Source organism: Arachis duranensis, chromosome 6 (genome assembly GCF_000817695.3).
Source record: "Arachis duranensis cultivar V14167 chromosome 6, aradu.V14167.gnm2.J7QH, whole genome shotgun sequence".
NCBI classification, from domain to species: Eukaryota; Viridiplantae; Streptophyta; class Magnoliopsida; order Fabales; family Fabaceae; genus Arachis; species Arachis duranensis.
In genome coordinates this window covers 4,788,149-4,808,535 of record NC_029777.3, presented here as the reverse complement: position 1 = coordinate 4,808,535, position 20,387 = coordinate 4,788,149, and the positions used below count along the sequence as shown (strand labels likewise).

Sequence of the window (20,387 nt, the reverse complement as noted above, 5' to 3'; positions counted from 1 at the left end):
AATATGATAAGTATTCCTAAATTTCAACAAGCCACTGTATTTACTGCATTGGTTACTGGCTTTAGTTGGTTCCTTGCTAGCATTAGTTAGTCTCGAATGGTGTTACTTATACCACTTTGATTGATAGACATGCAAATATAAAAAATTGATTTGAGCTCGAAGAATTTTCAAGTAATGATCAACCAGGGTATTAGACCAAACTTGATCACATACAATACGTTAATCAATGGCATTTGTAAGATCCGCAATTTGGAAAATGTTAGAAAGCTTGTAATTAAGATAAATGAGAGGTTTAAAACTTGATATGATCATGTTCACAACACTATCAGATGGATATTACAAAGATGAGGACATAGAATTTGCATTAGAGATTAAGAAAAGAATAATTGAATAGGATTGAACTTGATCAGGTAGCTTTTACTGCGTTCATATAAGGACTTTATAGAGAAAAAGAAGGAGAAAGAAGAGCAAGAAACTGAGGCTGCCACCAACTAAGGCCAGCAACTAGTGCAACAGATACAATAACTTGTTGAAATTTAGGGATACTTATCTTACTTTATGGTTCATTACGCGCTCGTCGTCGCTGGTGGCAGAAGTAGCAGGTCCCAGGATTGGTTGTCGTTGGCCTCTGTCCGTGTCTTTCTCCATCTCTCTCGCTCTCTATAACTACTGTTATCATCTTTGATTTCTTCTCCATCACTTCTCTGTTTTGTTCTTATTTGCCCTGTTTTCGTTTTTTTGAATATGTTTCTTCTATTGGTTACAGGTGATAGAAGAGAATCTGTTGAAACAACTCTTAAATATTGAGATTGAGTAGAGTTAGAATCTTGCAGGTGAATTCTTTTGTTTAAAAAATCAGAGTTATGTATATTGGGCATACGGAGAATTTGTCTTACTTCTTTGTAGAACAAGTGATATGCTTGTGTCTTATTTCACTTTGTGGATTTAGTTAATCAAAATGTGTGTTGGAGTGAAGATTTGGGTGGAATTAAAAGTTATCGGAACACATTTGAATGGAATTGATGTTTACAGATGATGGAAACCTTCTACCATTGTAGTTGATAATACTTTCTTTACAGGATGAAGAGCATTTTTGGGGGGATAAAAGATTGTGCACCAAACCTCTCCCAATCCCCTATATATAGTAGAATCCCCTTTAGATGCTTTCCTTCACGTTGTTACATCTTGGTAACGTAATCTGTTCTGTCACATCTATCAATATCTTATACTAGTTCCATATTGGCAGGTCAATACTGTAAAACATGATATACTGAAGCTTTTTGACAGCATTGAGAAAAATGGTATGCATGGCTATGTAATTCTCATGCATGGAGTAGCACTATAGAAGCCATGATGTCTTTTTGTAGCATTGGTGCTTCTCCTTTTGGTCATTTAAATGGATATAGAATTGAGGGTTCATGGGTTAGCTGCCTCTCTTTAGTTGGCATGTAATGGGATATTACAATTTTTTATATACTTAATGCCCAACTTTTTTGATCTAAGTATCCCGAGAGTGAGAGTGGATCCTCTTCAGTGAAAAAAAAACTGAATAGTGTGCAGTGTTTAATCTAACCATTTATCACATTCTCTCTCTTATTTATTTTTGGTCCCAATTAGAGAATCAAAAGTGAAAAATCACACTATATTCTGTCAAGTGTTAAAAAAACTGGAGAGGATCTGTTTCCTCCAAGAGTAGATGCATCTTTAGAATTCTTGAATTTTGAGAGTTCATTTGATTAGAGGTGAGATTGTTGGATGTTTGCTTTAGTGCACTCGTTTCTAAAAGGTGCCATTTGGCATCAAAGTGAATAATTTTCTTGAAGATTCTTGCACTTGATTTTTGACCCATTAATGTAAAATATCTATTGGTCAGAATTACTTCTCATTATTAAAATTAACTATTCATCTGGCTTGATATGCTTTTGACAAACACACACATGTGCACTCACATAATTTAATTGATCTTGTCGTTCTTTGATGAGTCAAACCTAAAAAGTTCAATTGCAATTTATAAAACTGGTTTCTCTTCTTCATTTATTAGATTACGCAGCTGAAAAGGCAGAGGAAACAAAAGATGCTACAATGCCATTAAGAAGGCTGGTGAATACTCAGATAATGCATCTCAAAAAAAGCCACGGAGGCTAAAGATGCTGACAAGTAAGAAAGCTGGTGAATACACAGATTATGCATCACAGAAAGCAAAAGGAAGCAAAAGATGCAATAGATTAAGTTCCAGTGTTGCTTTTTAAATTCTAGTAGGAGCATTGGATTGTATTAAGCATATGAACATATTGTGAAAGCAATTATATGAATGAAATTAGATTGGCTGGTTTGCTGAACATTGGATTATTGAACATCTTTACTTTTAAATAAAATGTTGTGATGGTTTTAGTGAATGATATATTGGCTGGTTTGCTGGAAATTAGACAAACATATGATTGTGCAAAGTTTTGTCTAAATTGAATGAAATTAGATCGACTGTTTTGGAGATTTATGCTTGCACAAATAAATTGAATGAAATGACTGCAGGATAAGTGTGTCCATGCAAGGCTTCTGCCAAATAAATTGAACTACATTGCATATTAATTCTTATTGCTTATAAATAAAATCAGTGGAGCAGAACATTATTGATGCTAATTAATTCTTATTGCTGATGCATTAAACCAGAGGAACCATGCTAATTACTTCTTATTGCTAAATGGCTGCAATATAGTGCAAGTAAACCAAATGTGGTAGGAAACTATGAGTTTGACAGATTGAGTACTTCAACATTATAAATTCACAAGTAATAGTAGGTTTCATCTAATAATAACAGCTTGGACATGCTTAACAAGTTATAACATGTTTCACCTAATAAGTAATAAGTACTTGAACATTGTAAGTCTTAAATCAACCTAACTAAGTTCCAAAACATCATCTTAGACCATATAATAAGTTTCACAAGACATCACATGAGACAATTAGCACTAATTCTATCTGAGAATGGATCGCACTAATGCACTCTTCTGAGAACTCTTAACTGTAAATTGAAAATTAGCCTGAATAAATTAGCAACTAAAAATGTAAATTAATAGTTAACAATAGTCAGAATACCGTCCACTTAAAGGGTCAGTTTCTTGCAGACAGTGTTAACCTTCCCCTCTTAGGATTTGTGGTGTTTCAATCATAAATTACCAGTATATGTCATATTCACCTTCAAGCATTTGAATTGGAAATGTTCTCAATGATTCCCTTCCCATCAAAAGCATCAAAAAAGAAAAAATTCTTGAGAGGATCTCCTTTCCCAGATATTGCCTTGATAACCTCCTGTGATTGTAAGAATACTCAAATTAGTTAGTTAGAAATATTATGGAAACTTGAAAGAAATATGGTTGAATAAAATACCTGCCCAAGGATTCCCCCAATAATAGCACAGACTGGTGGAAACTCTAGTGTACTTGTTACCAATCTTTCTAAAAGTGTATCAGGTACATGGGATTCATTCAGAGACTGTCAACAGTTCATCACAGAAAAATTAGATGAGCTAATGATCTCCACTACAAAGAGAAAATAAAGTCAAGTAGCATACTTGCACAGCACAAAGCTCTTTTTTCAACTTCAGAACTCCAGGAAGATCTGCAACAGAAACTTCTCCTGCACTACGGCCTTCAGCCTCTTCAAACTTTTCAATTACTGCAACAGACAATTTGATTTTATTGTTTGATTGTTACCAAGGTTTAATGTCTAAGGAATGAATCAAAGAGGCTAGATACTATTGACTAAACGTTCCAATACTGAACTAATTTAAATAATTTTTGCTTTTATATCATATATATTACTAACAACATATTTTTTTACAATTTAACACACCTCTCATAGCAAAGTACAGCTTTGATGTTTTCCTAGGAAGTTCCTTCCAAGGTACTGATAATGCTTCCTGCAACAGAAATCAGATAGGCAAACTCATGAGAATGAAGCATTCAACCACATGCCAATCATGGTAAAGCATAGCAAGTTATGCAACACATGTGAAAACTCCCAATAGCATAGGACCGAGACAGAATTGACAAGCATATGCCAAAGTTAATAAGCATCTTAAAGCCCATTTTCCCTCTTTTTTTTTCAATTTTTTCCCTCCAAAGCCACAAAAAAAAATCCTATAAGGAAATCATAAGTGTAATATGATAAGAAAAATGCTAGAGGACCATCAGAATTTATTGTTTTTAACCATCACTTTTAGCTATCAATCCAATTCTTTTAGTCTAGTAATGCAACAACATATTTTAACCCACACTTTTTAAACATTAATGGCTAATTAATGGCTAAAAATAATAAATTCTGATGGCCCTCTAGCATTCATCATGACAATTCGATACATGATAAGAAGGTTATGGGAGAACACTTGTTTTGCAGCTACTGATATCTTGATAACTATTTTAGGCTCACTTAAGTTAAAATTGAGCATGAGAAGTCACCAAATGGGCATTTGATCAAACCCATCAATCTAATGCAAGTAAATGCTAATTTAATAAATATGAATGAAATTTTTTTAACTGGTATGAAGAAATGCAAAGAAAGCAATGCAGTAATAAAAAATTTTAAACCAGCATACCTCAAAAGATGGATATCGTAGGTGGCATTCAATAGTTTCCTCCAGTTTTTTCTGCCAAAGAAAAATGAAGCATAAATAAGAATATAACACTGCTTTAGAAGTGAAGAACAGTATCCTCTGGTGTAACACTAGCATTTTCCAGAAATTCCGTAATTGGATGTAATAATCAAACAGTCAACAAACAGCAGTCATACAGGTTTCATCCATCCCAACATACATTTGGTCTAGGTTTTAGTTTCAGTCATTATGATCATATGCTTATGATAGGATATTATGGTATCATCTAATGTAGCCAATCCCACCAAGTATGATAAGGTTTAATTGTTGTTATTATTGTTTGTCTATCATCAAATCCAAGACAAAACGCATACAGCCATCTTTTGCTATATAGATCATTTACAAACATAGAAATAAAATATAACGGAACGAAGATAAAATTAAGACTCAAAGACAGAAAACTAGCTGTGAAACTATATCCGGAAAAGCAATACCTTCGAATACTTATAGTCCTGCAGATCAACAAATATTTCACCACAAGAATCCCTACAGTCAACAGTATAAAATGCTACTCGTTTCGATATCTTGCGGCATTTCTCGTTGGCCAATTTCTACAACAAAGGAATAATCGCAAACAAGAGCATTAATGGCAAATAGACAAATTGCATCTGCATAATATTGCAATTACTAATTTATAATTCTTAAAGACGTACATTACCTTGGCTGGAAGCGAGCAAGAACTGACAACAACAACATCGAAGTTGTTGAAGAATTCTACATCGAAACTTGACAAATCACCTAAAGGCAATGCAAACAAAAGAAAATTATAGCCAGAAAAAGGCAAATAAAAGTAAATCAATGCGGAGAGAGTAAGGCAAGAGGCAGGGTTTGAGAAAAACCTTTCTGGACGGAAACACGAACCATAGGATTGAAGTCTTTAAGGGAATCACAACAAAGCTGAGCAAGGGTCTTGCCACCATAGACATTCTCATCCGGAGGGATGAGAAAGTTGGATGAGAAGGCTTCTTCAGAGGCAATCCGATCATCTATTAAGGTAAGACTCCCCACCCCAGCAAGAACAATATTCTTACAAAACTAAACAAGAAGAAAACACAAACTCTTCTAAGACACCACCAACATGGAAAAATAATAATTTATTTATTTTGGGGAAGGTTTACCTCCGCTATGGTTCCTTTCATGCCATAGACTAGGACATGAGCTTTGCTCAGTCTGAAACAAAAGCATAACAAAACAGCAGGTAGAGAAATTCAGGGGAGCAGAATTTAAATTAGGTTAATAGAGGAGGAAGGTGAAGAAAGGACCTTCGTTGAGCATCAGCTCCCCAAACGCGAATCTGACGGTCATACAAGGCGGTCTCCTGCGCCGTCAACTCCTCGCCGTCGCCGTCCATTCACACGAGAATGTGAATTGTGGAAGAGAAGTCAGAATGTAACCGAAACTCCAACAAGCAACAGCAGTGCTACTGTTAGACTACACGCTTCTTCGGTTCTTCCCCAAAACGACCAAGTTCGTAATCTTCCTGCTTACTGCCTCACAACAATCTGCCTTCGTTAATTGGGCTTTCCTTGACCCATTAATATGAAAAAAAAGGAGTGGACCTGTTTTTGTTAACTATCACAAAAAATATCGTTTGTTAACTACAAAAAATAATGTATTGTGACAGATTAATTTTTGTCCAGTTAAATTGAGAGATATCGGAACCAAGTTGGGTTGGTCTAGTGGTTAGCTCACTAGTCCGCTTAAGCAAGTGTCGAGGGTTCGAATCCCGTCTTGTGTATGCAGCAACCCATTGGCCAGCGACAAACCCTTAAATGGAGCTTAGTACCGCGACGGATTAGTCCTTGACCTGTCGGGTTGAGGAATACCGTGGGAAACCAAAAAAAAAAAATTGAGAGATATCGGAAGAAATAAAAAAATTACAAAAAATAATACATTTAAAAATTATCCTTGCAAAAACTATTGCTTTACGGTACATTATAATCCATTTACTCATTTACAAAAACAAAAGGTTTACGCTTGATTAGATGGCTAAATCTTTTTATCATTTTATTTTCGAGAATTTTATGGAAAATGATTTTGTGAGCGAGGCATCCACACTAAATACTTATTTTGGTCCCTGAAACTTATGCGATTACTCAATTTGGTCCTTGAAATTTAAAATTATCTATACTAGTCCTCCAGATTCAAGTTCGGACACCAATATGGTCCCTCGACTCTTTCTGACGATAACTAGGCAAATAGAGTGCTGATATAGCACTCTCCCTACTACATTGGATGATGAGTAAACGACATCGTTTACCTTTGGCGTCCAAACAAGTCAGAAATAAAGAATAGTGGAGGTAGAGAAGAAGAAGAATACTTTATTTTGGGTCTTCATTATTTCTTCTCCCTTCCTATATAAAGTGACAACATTTCTGACTTGTTTGAATGTTAAGGGTAAACGACGTCGTTTACTATCATCCAGCGTGGCTGGAAAGATGCCATCTCAGCATTCTGTTTGTCTAGTCATTGTCGAAAAGAGTCGATGGACCACATTGGTGCCGAAACTTAAATCCAGAGGACTAATATAAGTAATTTTGAATCTTAGGGACCAAAATGGGAATTTAGTCAGCATCCCACTTTATTTTGATTTCAAAATGGTCACGGGTGTCAGGAATTTTTTAATGTAGACTAACATGAATCAATAGCACATTTATCAAATTGTCATTTTTTTTTCTTGCAAAATTCACAAACTAAAATAATTAGGGTTGCATATGTATCAGATTGGATCGGATATAGTCTATAATTCTATCCGATCCGCATTATATTCATCGAATCACGATCGGATACGATATCCACAATTTTTCAAGTCAGATCCGATTCGCATAATTAAAAAAAAAAAACTGTTTTTAAGTCCTATTTAGGTTTTTACAAAAAACTATCCAAAAAATCCATTTTTCACTCATTTAAATATATTTACTCATAAAATATTATCAATAAATTTTTTTTAAATAACCAAAAAAAATAATAACACAATATCTAAGTTTAATTATTATAAGTTAAAATACAACATAAAAAATAAAAAACAAGATATCATAAACTATGTTATTTATATGAGACGTGTGGATATGCGAATCTATATATCGAATCTGTTTATATCACTAGTAAATTCGCAATCCAATTCTAACATAGTGTAAATCGAATTTAATTTGATCAGATAATTCTATAGATCAGATAATATTAACAAAATTCGAATTGAATGTAAATAATTACTATATATATAAATATTATCCGATTCATCTACGGACGGACCGAAAATCCATATGCAAAGAAAGTGGCCATTTCCTTACGTCTGATGGTCAACAAGTCAAAATTAAAATTACACAAAAAAAAAAAATCATTGGCAAAAGAAGCAACCCTCTCAAAACACTTATATGTTACAGCTAATCCAACAGAGCATGTATACGATAAAAGAATTAAGAAGCTAAGGTTGCATTTGCCACAAAATGGCCAAGCCTTAATTATAATTACATGAAAGAATTTTGGCCTGGGTTCTACCATTATTGAACAATTATAAAAGATTTAGTGCCATGGGACATTTTTATTATGAATTTTAATTGTCTAATTATTTGCGGGCTCAATTGTCTTTACAGAAAAAAATAAAATTGAAATAAAATAATTATTAATAAAATATTTGTATATAAATGTAACATTAAACATCATAAAAGGTTGAGTTAGACTCACTTGCAAAACGTGAAGTTTTTATACATATAGTCTGTACACTAAAAAATGTAAAATCTGTTGAATATAAATGGGTATTTGTGAGAAAACAAAATGAGAAAAATGAAGTTGTACACTACAAAACTCGACTTGTGGTGCAAGGTTTTTCACAAAGACCCAGTATAGATTATAAAGAAACATATTCTTCTGTAGTTGATGCAATAACATTGCATTATTTGGTCAACTTATCCGCATACCATAAACTACATATGCATCTAATGAATGTGGTAACGGCCTATTTATATGGATCATTAGATCGTGATTTCTATATAAAAGTCCCTAATGGACTAAAGATATCTGAACCATCTCATGAATATTCGTAGGGGTTATACTCAGTAAAATTGCAAAGATCCTTATATGGTCTAAAGCAATATGGACGAATGTGGTATAATCGTTCTATTGGGTATCTGGTCAAAACGGATTCAAGAATGATGATATCTGCCCATATGTTTTCATAAAGAAATCTGCATCTGAATTTATTATAATTGTTGTATACGTTGATAATTTAAATATTATTGGAACTCTTGAAGAGATTTTTAACAATTATAAAACCTCTAAAAGAAGAGTTTAAGATAAAAGATTTTCGAAAAACTAAATTTTGTCTCGATCTGCAAATTGAGCATACAAAAAATGGGAACATTATTCATCAGACAACATATACAGAAAAAGATTTTGAAGATATTTTATATGAATAAGTCACATCCATTAAGTACTCCAATGATCGTAAGATCTTTAGATGTGGAAAATGATCAATTATGTCCTAAAGAAGAAAATGAGGATATCATTGGTTCTGAAGTATCATATTTTAGTGCCATTGGATTACTAATGTATCTTACTAATAATATATGATTTGACATATCATTTGCTGTGAATTTACTAACAATATATAGTTCCTCTCCAACCAGAAGACATTAGAATGGAATCAAACAAATCTTTCGATATCTTCATGGAACGGTTGATATGAGATTGTTTTATCTATATGGATCCAAGTCACAACTAGTTGGCTATGCAGATGTAAGATATTTGTCTGATCCACACAAAAGAAGATCTCAAACATGATACTTGTTCACATATGGTAGTACAGCTATATCATAGAGATCCACAAAATAGACGATTATATCAACATCCTCTAATTATGCTGAAATACTAGTGATACATGAAGCAAATCGTGAGTATTTTACTATTTTTGGCTCAAAAATTTGATCCAATATATTCTGTCATCATGTGAACTGATTGATCATAAGATAACTCCAACTGTTCTATTTGAAGATAATACAGTATGTATTGCACAACTTAAAGGTGGATACATTAAAGGTGATAGAACAAAGCATATTTCTCCCAAATTCTTCTTCATTCGTGATCTTCAAAATCAAGGAACAACTGATGTCCAACAGATCGGTTCAAGCGATGATCTAGCAGATTTATTTACAAAGTCACTTCCAAAATCCTCATTTAAAAAATTGGTACATCAGATTGGATGCGCCGATTTCGAGATATTAAATAATGGTGACAAGAGGGGGAGGCTATACTCTTTTTTTCTTGGTCAGTTTTTTTTTTTCAATTGGACTTTTCTTGAAAAGGTTTTTAATGAGGTAGTCCCTATCACAAAGAGTTTTGTACTTTTTTTTCTTTACTAAATTTTTTTTCCATTAGATTTTTCTTTAATAAGGTTTTAATGAGGTATATCCTAAATGGTCATCTAAGAGAGAGTGTTGTAATAAAGATGATGATGTGGATGCCCATTCATTATGGACAACTCACATTCTCAAAAGTGAATGATATTAAAGAGGTATTGAAAAAAGGAAATATTTTGCCTCTATAAATAGTGAAATATAGTTTTACATACGTATACACACAGAAATAACAGAATACTTCTCTCTTCATATATATACTATAAACTTTCTTTCTTTTCTTTATCTCTCTATAAGCGCCCGCTTTGGGAAGCTTCAAAAGTTTTTTTTTTTAGTTTTTGATTTATAAAAAGTAGTAGTATTAATGTCTGGCGTAATTTTCAAAACCAAATTATAGTTTTCTAAGAAACTATTTAAGAGGTTATAAAAAAGTAAAAAAAAAAAAGACTTCTCTCATAATAATACTACTATTTTTTATCACATTTCTATAAAATAAGTACTTTTAGAATTAAAAATCTAAATACAAAATAACTTATTTATAAGCTACTTTTAATATAGTTATTTATTGTTTAAATTATTTTTTCAAAAAGAGTTTAATTAAGCTGTTTATCCAAACTAGACCTTAAGTAGAAGTTGCAACATATATAATATAAATAAATATATAAATTACTTTTATTATAATGAGATAAGAGTATTGGTGAACATTAATATTAGAGTCTTCTATTTATACTTTTTATTTTATATTTATTTCTCTTTCTTATTTATTCTACAACAAATAAGACCTAATTAAAAAATTTTAAAACCGTGGCTAATTTTTTTGGATATGACACTTTGGTGCGTGCAACGTAGCGTTATGGACGTTAGGGGTGTTTTACACTACTGTGACAGTGGTTAACTAATGGGAAGAAATCGGACAGTCTTATTTCTTTGAGGAGAGAGAGGAACACAAATCGGACCGTTCGATTTATGCTGGACAAACATTTTTTTGCTAAGAAATCAGACCCACCGATTTCATGCATGCTTGACGAAATTTTTGTGTGCAAAGAAATTGGACCCACCGATTTCTAGTCTATAGGACAAAATTTTTCTTTGGACAAGGAAATTAGACCCACCAATTTCATGCATGCAAATTTTTTTGGCGCAACGTAACTCTAGTCGGACTGTCTGATCTAGGTTCTCCAAAAAATTGAAATGGTCAAAAAGGCGGTCGGACGGTCCGATTCCAATGTTATTATATACCAACTCCTTCACTAGGCTCTCCACTTCATTTTCTTCTTCTCACAATCTTCAAATCGTCTGAAGTTCCTCTCTGCTCCTTCTATTCTTCTTCGGTGCTTGAAAAAAATTAATACCGCAATGTGAATATATTATCATGGATGATAGAGTTATGTTAAAAATATATTATCATGGTTAAATTTTGTTATAAACATCTGAAGGAGTGAAATTTGTGTGTAAAAACTCATTAGATATTATTATTCCATTCACACAGTAATTTAAAGAATTAAAATGTGTGATTTGTGAGAAGATGAATTCTCAACTAATTATTCTATTTAACCAATTTTAACATGTCCATTTTCAACATAATAAACAGACATTCTTAACTAACTATTCTAATCTAATCTAACAACACACAACAAGTCATTAATCCTTAATTAATTCACTTCTAACAAATATTATATTTAAACAATTTTAAAGTTTTTTTTTCACTTCTAACATAATAAACAAACATTTTCAAATAACTATACTATTCTATTCTAATCTAACAACACACAACAAATTATTAATCCTTAATTAAATATTTAAATAATATACTCATAATAATAATTAATTCAATAATTTTTTAAATATCTTTTAAATTTATTTTATTTTATTAATTATTTCTAACAATTAATAACTTAATCATTTTATCATATCATACCTATGATCTTAATAATTATTATTACAATTTCTACTAATTTCTAACATTATCAGTATTATTTTTATTAAATAAAAATATTTGATAATAAAAAATTACATAATTAGGATGATTAAGATAATTACTTAATTAGCAATGTAAAATTTCGGACAATTGACATCGTTTATTTTTTGTCGTTTTGGTATTGTTGAATGAAGGTTAATGATGGTGGTGATCCAATTTTTGGACCCTGGACCAATGCTACTTCAACAATAGGAGAAGAAGAAAGAATGTGGGATTGAGGACAAGGAAGACACTGGTAAAAGAGAGTGAAATAAATGGTTTGATTTGGGTGGCATAGAGGGCAACATACAAGCAAGGACGGAGAGCGGTGCATATTTGACGCGTGGTATGTAATGCATAAATCGGACGGTCCGATTTATATATATGTGATGCCTGAAATTGAAGTGTTCATTTCTTTTTCCCCAATCGGACCATCCGATTTGTTATTCAGCATCGTCACAACTTCTAATACACCAATAAATACGCTATACACCACAACTATTCCAATATCAAAATTAAAAAAACTCTAAAACCGTAATTCCATAAAGACCAATATTTAAGAAAAAAAAGAGTATATATGTTTTCGTTTGAGTGAATGTTACATGCCTGTATTGACGACTTTTTCATACATAAAGGTCTTTAGTGAAACTTGCAAGAAAAAGAAATTGATATATAATTATATGAGTAGAAAATTATTTTTAACTAAGAAATATTTAACAATTTTGCTAGAAAACTAAGAGGGGTTTAGCCAACTCCTGCCAATTTTTTAATGGGTTGGACTTTAAAGCTCATCTTAACAAAAATAAGTTAATATACATAGATGTTTCTTTTGTTAAGTATCAGAATATTTCTTTTTCATACTAAATGGACGTTCTTTTATATATTTTTCGAATTTTTTTTGTATTACAAATATGAATATCTCTATTTCTCTAAGAATTTTATAGTTTTTTTTTAAATTCTATAGATATAAAATATAACTGGATATTTCTTTTGTTAAGCATTAGGATATTTTTTATTATATTAAATGAATATTTTTTTTTATATTTCTGTAATTGTTCAAGAACAACTCGTGCTCCACCACTCCTTCCTTAAACAAGCAGAGACTGATTGGATGTGATGGAATCGCAATTTGACCGATTCGAAGACCTGTGCCGCTTGCTGCAGGAGATGCTGCAGAGAATCAATACATGAGTGGATTCCATGGAACAGGGCACTCCGATCCGTCGCTAGTGGCTCGCAGGGGAGAAACCGCACCGGAACAGTGGAGAAAAATGGAATTCTTATTTTTTCGCGATGAGGATGAGATGACTTGAATTGAGCGTCTGGAGCAGTTTTTGTTTAGAGTGGTGCCAGAACAAGAGTGGGTCGTGGTGGCGATGTTCGCCATAGAAGGCCGCGCATTCACGTGGTTCCGACGATGGGAATTGGCCGTGCCGATGCTAATGGTGAGAGAGATGGATTTCTGTGTGTGGTTGTTGAAGGTGGGTAGATTAATATAGGAGAGAAGAGAAATGTTTTCATAGGCTTTAATTAAGTTTATTTAATCAATTTTTAATTTAAATTTAAAAAATTTAAAATTAATTATTAATAATTATAATTAATTGAGTTGTTTATTTTTTGACATTTGGTTTTCTATATTTTTTCAATATTTAAATATTGACGAATGACGATTCTAATTATAAATGGTATAAATAAATCAATTCAATACTGACCTTTTAAATAATTTTACTAAAATAATTGAATTTTTAATAAATATTAGCATTTTATTTGGAATTTTGGATAAAATGAATGAAGGGATTTGGTGGTATTTATGGTGTTGAGTTGAGGAATCGGAGATGGAAATCAATCAGCAATGCAGCGACTCCTCGTCTCAACCCACCCACTCCTCCTTCCGCCTCCTCTCGCCGCCTTCTCATGCCGCCAAATTCGCAGGATTCTCCCACAATCTAGGACTGCGAAACCCCCTTCCTTCTCTGTTTGCAATTGCAGCAGCAACTCCTCCACCTTCAAAGTGAAGACCTCTTCTGAGCTCAGAAGCACAAAAGCCTCTTCGTCCACTGATTCCCAACCGGACCCTAAGCTCACCGCTCTCCGCCGCCTCTTCTCCAACCCCGGAATCGCCATCGACGCTTACATCATCCCTTCTCATGATGCTCATCAGGTATCCCTATTGCTAACCCTTTATTCCAAACACAATTTAATTCATTCCGTGGTTTCATCCCTTTTTCATCTTTAGAGCGAGTTCATTGCCGAATGCTACATGAGGAGAGCGTACATATCAGGCTTTACCGGTAGCGCCGGAACTGCCGTTGTTACCAAGGACAAAGCTGCTCTTTGGACTGATGGCAGATATTTTCTCCAGGTTCCTCAATTCATTCGCTCTCGTTGTATCTAACGGTTCTCAATTATCATCTTCGCACAAAGAAATAATCACCTTGTTCTTTCACTCTGTTGTTTTAGGCAGAGAAGCAACTAACCTCCAGCTGGATTCTCATGCGAGCCGGAAATCCGGGAGTTCCCACCACCAGCCAATGGCTCAACGATGTCCTTCCTCCCGGCGGCAGAGTCGGCATTGATCCTGTCAGTACATTTATCATTTCAATAGAATTTGCAGAGAAAAATTAGAGGAGAGGTAGTTAGGGTGAAGAAGGGGATTGAGGCAAAGCAGAGAGCTTGCCATTTCTGATTAGATAGTATGAAAGATCTCAAATGCTCTAGCTACAACTAATGAGATATATAACTAGCTAATTAACTAAATGAACTAACTAAATAATCACTGAACTAACTAAATAATCACTGAACTAATCTCTAACTAACTATGCCAACTAGCAGTAGTTTATTCACCATCTTCAACTAACAGTGCCAACTTGCTATAAATATCTACCAACCGTTAACTACACTAAAACTCAATAACACTTAGCTCATGGAGTAGATATAAATAGTTGATAACGTAAATCATAGACATTCTTTTAATTGTACCCTTTTTTAGATTGCAAGCACGTTTTGTTATTCTGGTGCCTGATATATCATTTTCTTCTGTAATGTTAAGGAAGCAGTTTCTTTTTACCTCGGATGCTGCGGAAGAACTTAAGCAGGTCATCTCCTACAATAACCATGAGCTTGTCTACTTATACAATTCAAATCTTGTTGATGAAATATGGAAAGATAATAGGCCACAGCCTCCAAATAAGCCAGTTAGAGTGCATGACTTGAAGTATGCTGGTTTGGATGTATCATCGAAATTGTCAAACTTGAGGACAGAACTTGCTGGTGCTGGTTCTTCGGCTATTGTCATCTCCATGCTTGATGAAATTGCGTGGTTGTTGAACTTGGTAATGTATCTCAGCGGCTTCTTTAGCTAGATGTATTGATGGTCGTTTATGTACGATCTCATGACCTTGTAAACCTTCTTCTAATCCATATTGTTTTTAGTATAACGTAACTAGCTAATTCGATTCATTCTTTATTTTTGTTTCCTGCATTGTTCAATGTTAATGTTGCAATCAGTGAGAGTAACTATTTACGTTTTTCTTTTGAAGAGAGGCAGTGACATTCCACATTCACCTGTTGTGTATGCATACTTGATTGTGGAAATTGATGGTGCAAAACTATTTATAGATGATTCAAAAGTCACTGAAGAGGTGAGTGATCACTTGAAGAAAGCAGGTGTAGAGTTGAGGCCATACAGTTCAATCATATCTGAAATTGAAAGGTAATTGCCGAGAGTCTTTTTTTTCTTCCTCTTCCAACGACCCTCCAATTACATTTTTATAATGGAAATGATGTCTAAGAATATTATTGTAGATGACCCAGGATAGTTTTCTATACTGTAAATAGTAGCTTTCATTCTGCCAAATGTCCATACATATTTGTTTTGCTCGTAAGAGCAGCACATCTTTGGGAACTATGCTTGACTGTGTTTTGCTAGTTTGGCAGCACAGGGTGCTGCCCTTTGGCTGGACACTTCTTCTGTTAATGCTGCTATTGTGAATGCGTACAAAGCTGCCTGCGACAGATATGGTCAGAACCATGAGAAGAAACACAAAACTAGGACACAAGGTTTTGATGGATCCAACGAGCAATTGGATGGACCCACTACCCTACACAAATGCTCCCCTGTTTCTCTGGCAAAGGCTATAAAGAATGAACAAGAGTTAGAAGGAATGAAAAGTTGTCATTTAAGGTTGCCATATCTTATCTCGGTGATAACGAATAGTTGATGCTCTTGCATGTTAACATAGATCTCTATATTTTGTTCATATTTTTTAAATCAGAGTTATTGTAAATAGAATGCCTTGGATAAGCTACGTGTTGCACTCTCTGTAATTGAAAGTTTCTGTCTGTGTGGGGGGGGGTGATGCCTTATTGTCCATTTTTACCGTGCAAATTTGGCTTTCACGTGTTAATATATTCTTATTTATTTAAATAAGAAACATGTCTACCCTTGTAAATATTAGATACTCTTGAATTTGTGTTAAAACTCACATATAGGAGTTAACATTCAGCACAAATGCGTATTATTTACAGGGATGCTGCTGCCATTTGCCAGTTCTGGGACTGGCTAGAGACAGAAATTTCTAACAATAGGACATTAACAGAAGTAGATGTTTCAGACAAACTCCTCCAGTTTCGTTCAAAACAAGCTGGTTTTTTGGATACCAGCTTCGACACCATAAGTGGTACGGTGATAGATTAACATCTGATTTATTGATTGTTATACTAACATGAAAAGATATGTTGCTATAGTTTTTCCACAAATTTCATTTAGTTCAGCAAAAATTACAGAAGCTTAGTGGGGAGAGGGGGAAAAATTATTTATTATTTATTTTTCAGAAGCTGTTTTTAGCTTATTGAGAAGTTAATTTTTTTTTAATTATCGGTTTTAGCTTTATTTTGAAAACTCGCCTGGTTTTTCGCTTAATACATGTATGTTAAATTTTTTTCCATTTTAGAAAAGAATAAGTTTCTTAAAATTTATTGTAGAAAAAGAAAATGAACTAATTCCATACCAAAAGAATGTATTTTCTATCAAAAGATATTCATTATTCCTCCTTAGTATGCATATTTACTGGCATTTTTCTAGTTTTCTTCTTTTGTCCACTTTGTGCTGATCTGTAATGTGTTTATTTCATGGGGTTAGGCTCTGGTCCCAATGGGGCTATCATACACTACAGACCAGAACCAGAGAGTTGTAGTATTGTAGATGCGAATAAGTTATTCTTATTGGATAGTGGTGCTCAATATGTTGATGGGACAACTGATATAACACGAACAGTTCATTTTGGGGAGCCTACATCAAGAGAGAGAGAATGTTTTACCCGAGTTTTGCAGGTATATCGCTTTTATGTTTCTTATTTGAGTTTATTTCTGCATTTTGTTTATTGAGAATAAGGTATACCTCATATATTAATGTGTCAATAATGCAAATCCACACGTTTTTCAAGTCTATGTATAATGTCCTTGTTATTAACATTCAACAACTCTCGTTGGCAATTGATCTTAAATAATTATCTTAACCCTTATGTCAGGGTCATATAGCTCTTGATCAGTTGGTATTCCCAGAAAATACCCCTGGTTTTGTGATGGATGCATTTGCCCGTTCTTCTCTTTGGAAAGTTGGACTTGACTACAGGCATGGTATATTTCCAATTCTATTGGAGGTCTGTTATTTACTTATTTTAAACCAAATGGATTTAGTGATTGATTGAACACTACTGCTTAACCATGATCTATTAGGGACTGGGCATGGTGTAGGAGCAGCATTGAATGTTCATGAAGGCCCTCAAAGTATTAGTTATCGCTATGGAAATTTGACCCCTTTAGTAAATGGCATGATTGTTAGCAATGAGCCTGGCTACTATGAAGACCATGCTTTTGGTATTCGGATTGAGGTAATATTTTCTTAAGCTATCTCACATTTTCTGAGTTTGAACTTTAGCTTCAGGTTTTCTTGTTTGTATTTGTGACAACTGATTTGTTTAGGTATTGTTGTAGGTGTATTAATTTAATCCCCTTTAAAAATCTCACCTTTTGCACATAATATAAAGTACATCGATGTAAAGTGTATTTGGAATCTCTGAAGAGAAGCTTAAGTCTCTCCTCTCTTGAGATTAATTGAAGCTCGGTTGACATTTCCATGTCATGCCCAAACCTATGGTCTGTACTGGCACAGTCAGACAACTAAGATAGAGGATTTGAATACCTGGGATTTTCATAATGCAAAATATTCATGGCATCCCTTATTAATGAAAAGAAAAAGACTGGATAGTGTCCTACTTGATCATCACATATATTCATCATTATGTTCTTATGCTCTAACTGTTAAAATAGCATTTTGTCAATGCTCTATCCTGGCTTGTGTGGTGACGACACTCTTTTTGCTTGCAGAATCTTCTGTATGTGAGAAGCGCTGAGACACCAAATCGTTTTGGAGGTATTGAATACCTGGGATTTGAAAAACTAACTTATGTACCCATTCAGGTATGCCTGCTGGTCATGACTGATATAATTGTCTTCTTGTTTTCTTTTCGTGACTTATGGAAGCTCTGTTGTTAATCATAAAACCGTGGATATTTCTATTGTGCAGAAGGCAGTAAAGTAGCCTATCTCGTGTAAAAGTTGGATCTTAAACTATCATGTTTCTGAAATAAATGAATTAATTTCCAAGTCATGGAGGTCCTTGAGGTTTATTTGATGGTTAGAACTCCATTGTAATGATGTTTTACCAAATAACATGAAACATTATACAGCATATTAATGCTTAAAATGCAAGCCTAGCAGAAATTCTATTCAGAAATTCTAACTGATCTATTTGCAGATATTATTCTTGGCAAATACATAATTCATTTGAACTGACCACATATCCCATTTTGAAAACTTGTTTATTTTTTAGATATACTTCAGGAATCATGAGGATCTAGAATGTTATTGCTTTCAGTTTTAGTTCAATCTTCCCAGTTTCTAGTGAACTTTAATGTGTCTTGTTCTGAGCTATAGATATTATATATTATTCTCACACTAGTTTTTAACAATGACGTATCTTGCAGATTAAATTGCTTGATTTGTCCCTGCTATCAGCTGCAGAGATTGATTGGCTTAACAACTACCACTCACAAGTCTGGGAAAAGGTATCATATTTGTGGTTGACCTTTCTGAGACAGTCTGCAATATCATATATAGGCAATCCATGCAATGCAAGATGATTCCTTTTGTAACTCCACTTAATTTCTATTTTGTATGATTGAATGTTTCATAACGCTTTCAGGTGTCGCGATTGCTGGATGGCTCTGCTCGACAGTGGCTTTGGGACAACACAAGGCCTATTATGCAATGAGACTTGACAGAAGCTAATGGATGAATGTTAAGGTCCCATGCCACTCGTGCTTCAGGTTCACACTCTGGCGTATTCTCACTCCTTCCGCGCTTTGTCTCTAATCAATCTGCATAATTCATATAGCAAACTATGTGTATAATAAAAGAGTGAGAATTAGAGGCTGTAGATATCTCAAGTCAACTCCAGATCATATTCATTTGATTTTAGTTGGGTAAGACGAGCAATTTAGCCATTTGCAGTTGCAACTCAGCAGTTACAATTTTATATTCTTTATATAGATTTCTTTTTACAAGACTCTTATTGAATCGAACATCATCATTTATCAACACTTTGTATTTGAAGAAGAAACTTCGAATGGAATAATTAAAATAACTTATCATTGTTATCTAATGACTAATGGTGTGTGTGGGCTTTGGTCTTTCGATGGGTTTATCCAAACACATTCTAATCTACTTTGGCCGCAAATGAAGAAATGATTTTGTGTCATAATTATCAATATTTTGCCATTTTGGTTTTGTTCATATTTCTATGGATCCTTAAATGAGTTAAATCATATAATGATGTCAAAGAAATTTTGGCATTCGAAGTTGATTGCATGTTGTTTATGTTGGTGGCATATGTACTGGTTGGCGTTTGGCATTTTTGATATAATAAAGATAGGAAAAGTATATGGAATTAACTAATAATCAGCCAAGAATGGAACAACATAATTAATTATAATTAGTTTTATTAATTTATAATTTAATTTGTTTGTTAAATTATTGTTGATCACATTCAAAACATGAGGGAAGATACGTTAGTGTTAGGAGAGAATCACGAAACAGATGCTTTCATCATTCATTAGTTGGTTCCATATAATTAATTATGTTTTATTAATGTGTAACACATGAAACATAGAAATCATATCCAAAACCATCCAATTTACAAGAAAAAGAAACATCCATGTGCCTATCAGTAACAACATCCAGTTAAAGTCACCGGTGTCTCTGGTTTACTAGTTGACTGATTCTTGACTTATATAGAGTTGGTTCCCTAGCATTGTTGAGAAAGATATTGTCGATCTCGACGGATAGAATTTTTTATTTAAATAAATAAAAT

At 33.5% G+C, this 20,387-nt stretch overlaps 2 protein-coding genes across 4 annotated transcripts; one reads left to right on the top strand and one right to left on the bottom strand.

Annotated features, from left to right (window-relative positions):
• Positions 1-3,022: 3,022 nt before the first annotated feature.
• LOC107492119 (SUMO-activating enzyme subunit 1A) lies at positions 3,023-6,136 on the bottom strand. Its single transcript, XM_016113097.3, has 10 exons — positions 5,911-6,136; positions 5,767-5,818; positions 5,488-5,683; positions 5,307-5,386; positions 5,083-5,199; positions 4,592-4,642; positions 3,850-3,916; positions 3,569-3,672; positions 3,385-3,489; positions 3,023-3,306 (listed from the first exon to the last, which is right to left on the bottom strand). The coding sequence occupies exons 1-10, from the start codon at positions 5,997-5,999 to the stop codon at positions 3,196-3,198; spliced, it is 972 nt and encodes a 323-aa protein (XP_015968583.1). The 5' UTR covers positions 6,000-6,136; the 3' UTR covers positions 3,023-3,195.
• Positions 6,137-13,767: 7,631 nt separating this feature from the next.
• LOC107492117 (aminopeptidase P2) lies at positions 13,768-19,506 on the top strand. 3 transcript variants are annotated; one of them, XM_016113094.3, is made up of 13 exons: positions 13,769-14,117; positions 14,193-14,318; positions 14,417-14,536; positions 15,010-15,288; positions 15,496-15,668; positions 15,885-16,139; positions 16,484-16,635; positions 17,097-17,287; positions 17,485-17,593; positions 17,693-17,847; positions 18,344-18,436; positions 19,003-19,083; positions 19,221-19,506. In XM_016113094.3, the coding sequence occupies exons 1-13, from the start codon at positions 13,809-13,811 to the stop codon at positions 19,287-19,289; spliced, it is 2,112 nt and encodes a 703-aa protein (XP_015968580.1). In that variant the 5' UTR covers positions 13,769-13,808; the 3' UTR covers positions 19,290-19,506. The 3 variants fall into 3 exon arrangements, 2 of the variants coding, with proteins under 2 accessions (XP_015968580.1, XP_015968581.1); XM_016113095.3 differs by having other exon boundaries at positions 13,770-14,117; positions 15,013-15,288; XR_002364782.2 differs by lacking the exons at positions 19,003-19,083; positions 19,221-19,506 and having other exon boundaries at positions 13,768-14,117; positions 17,485-17,588.
• Positions 19,507-20,387: the final 881 nt, after the last annotated feature.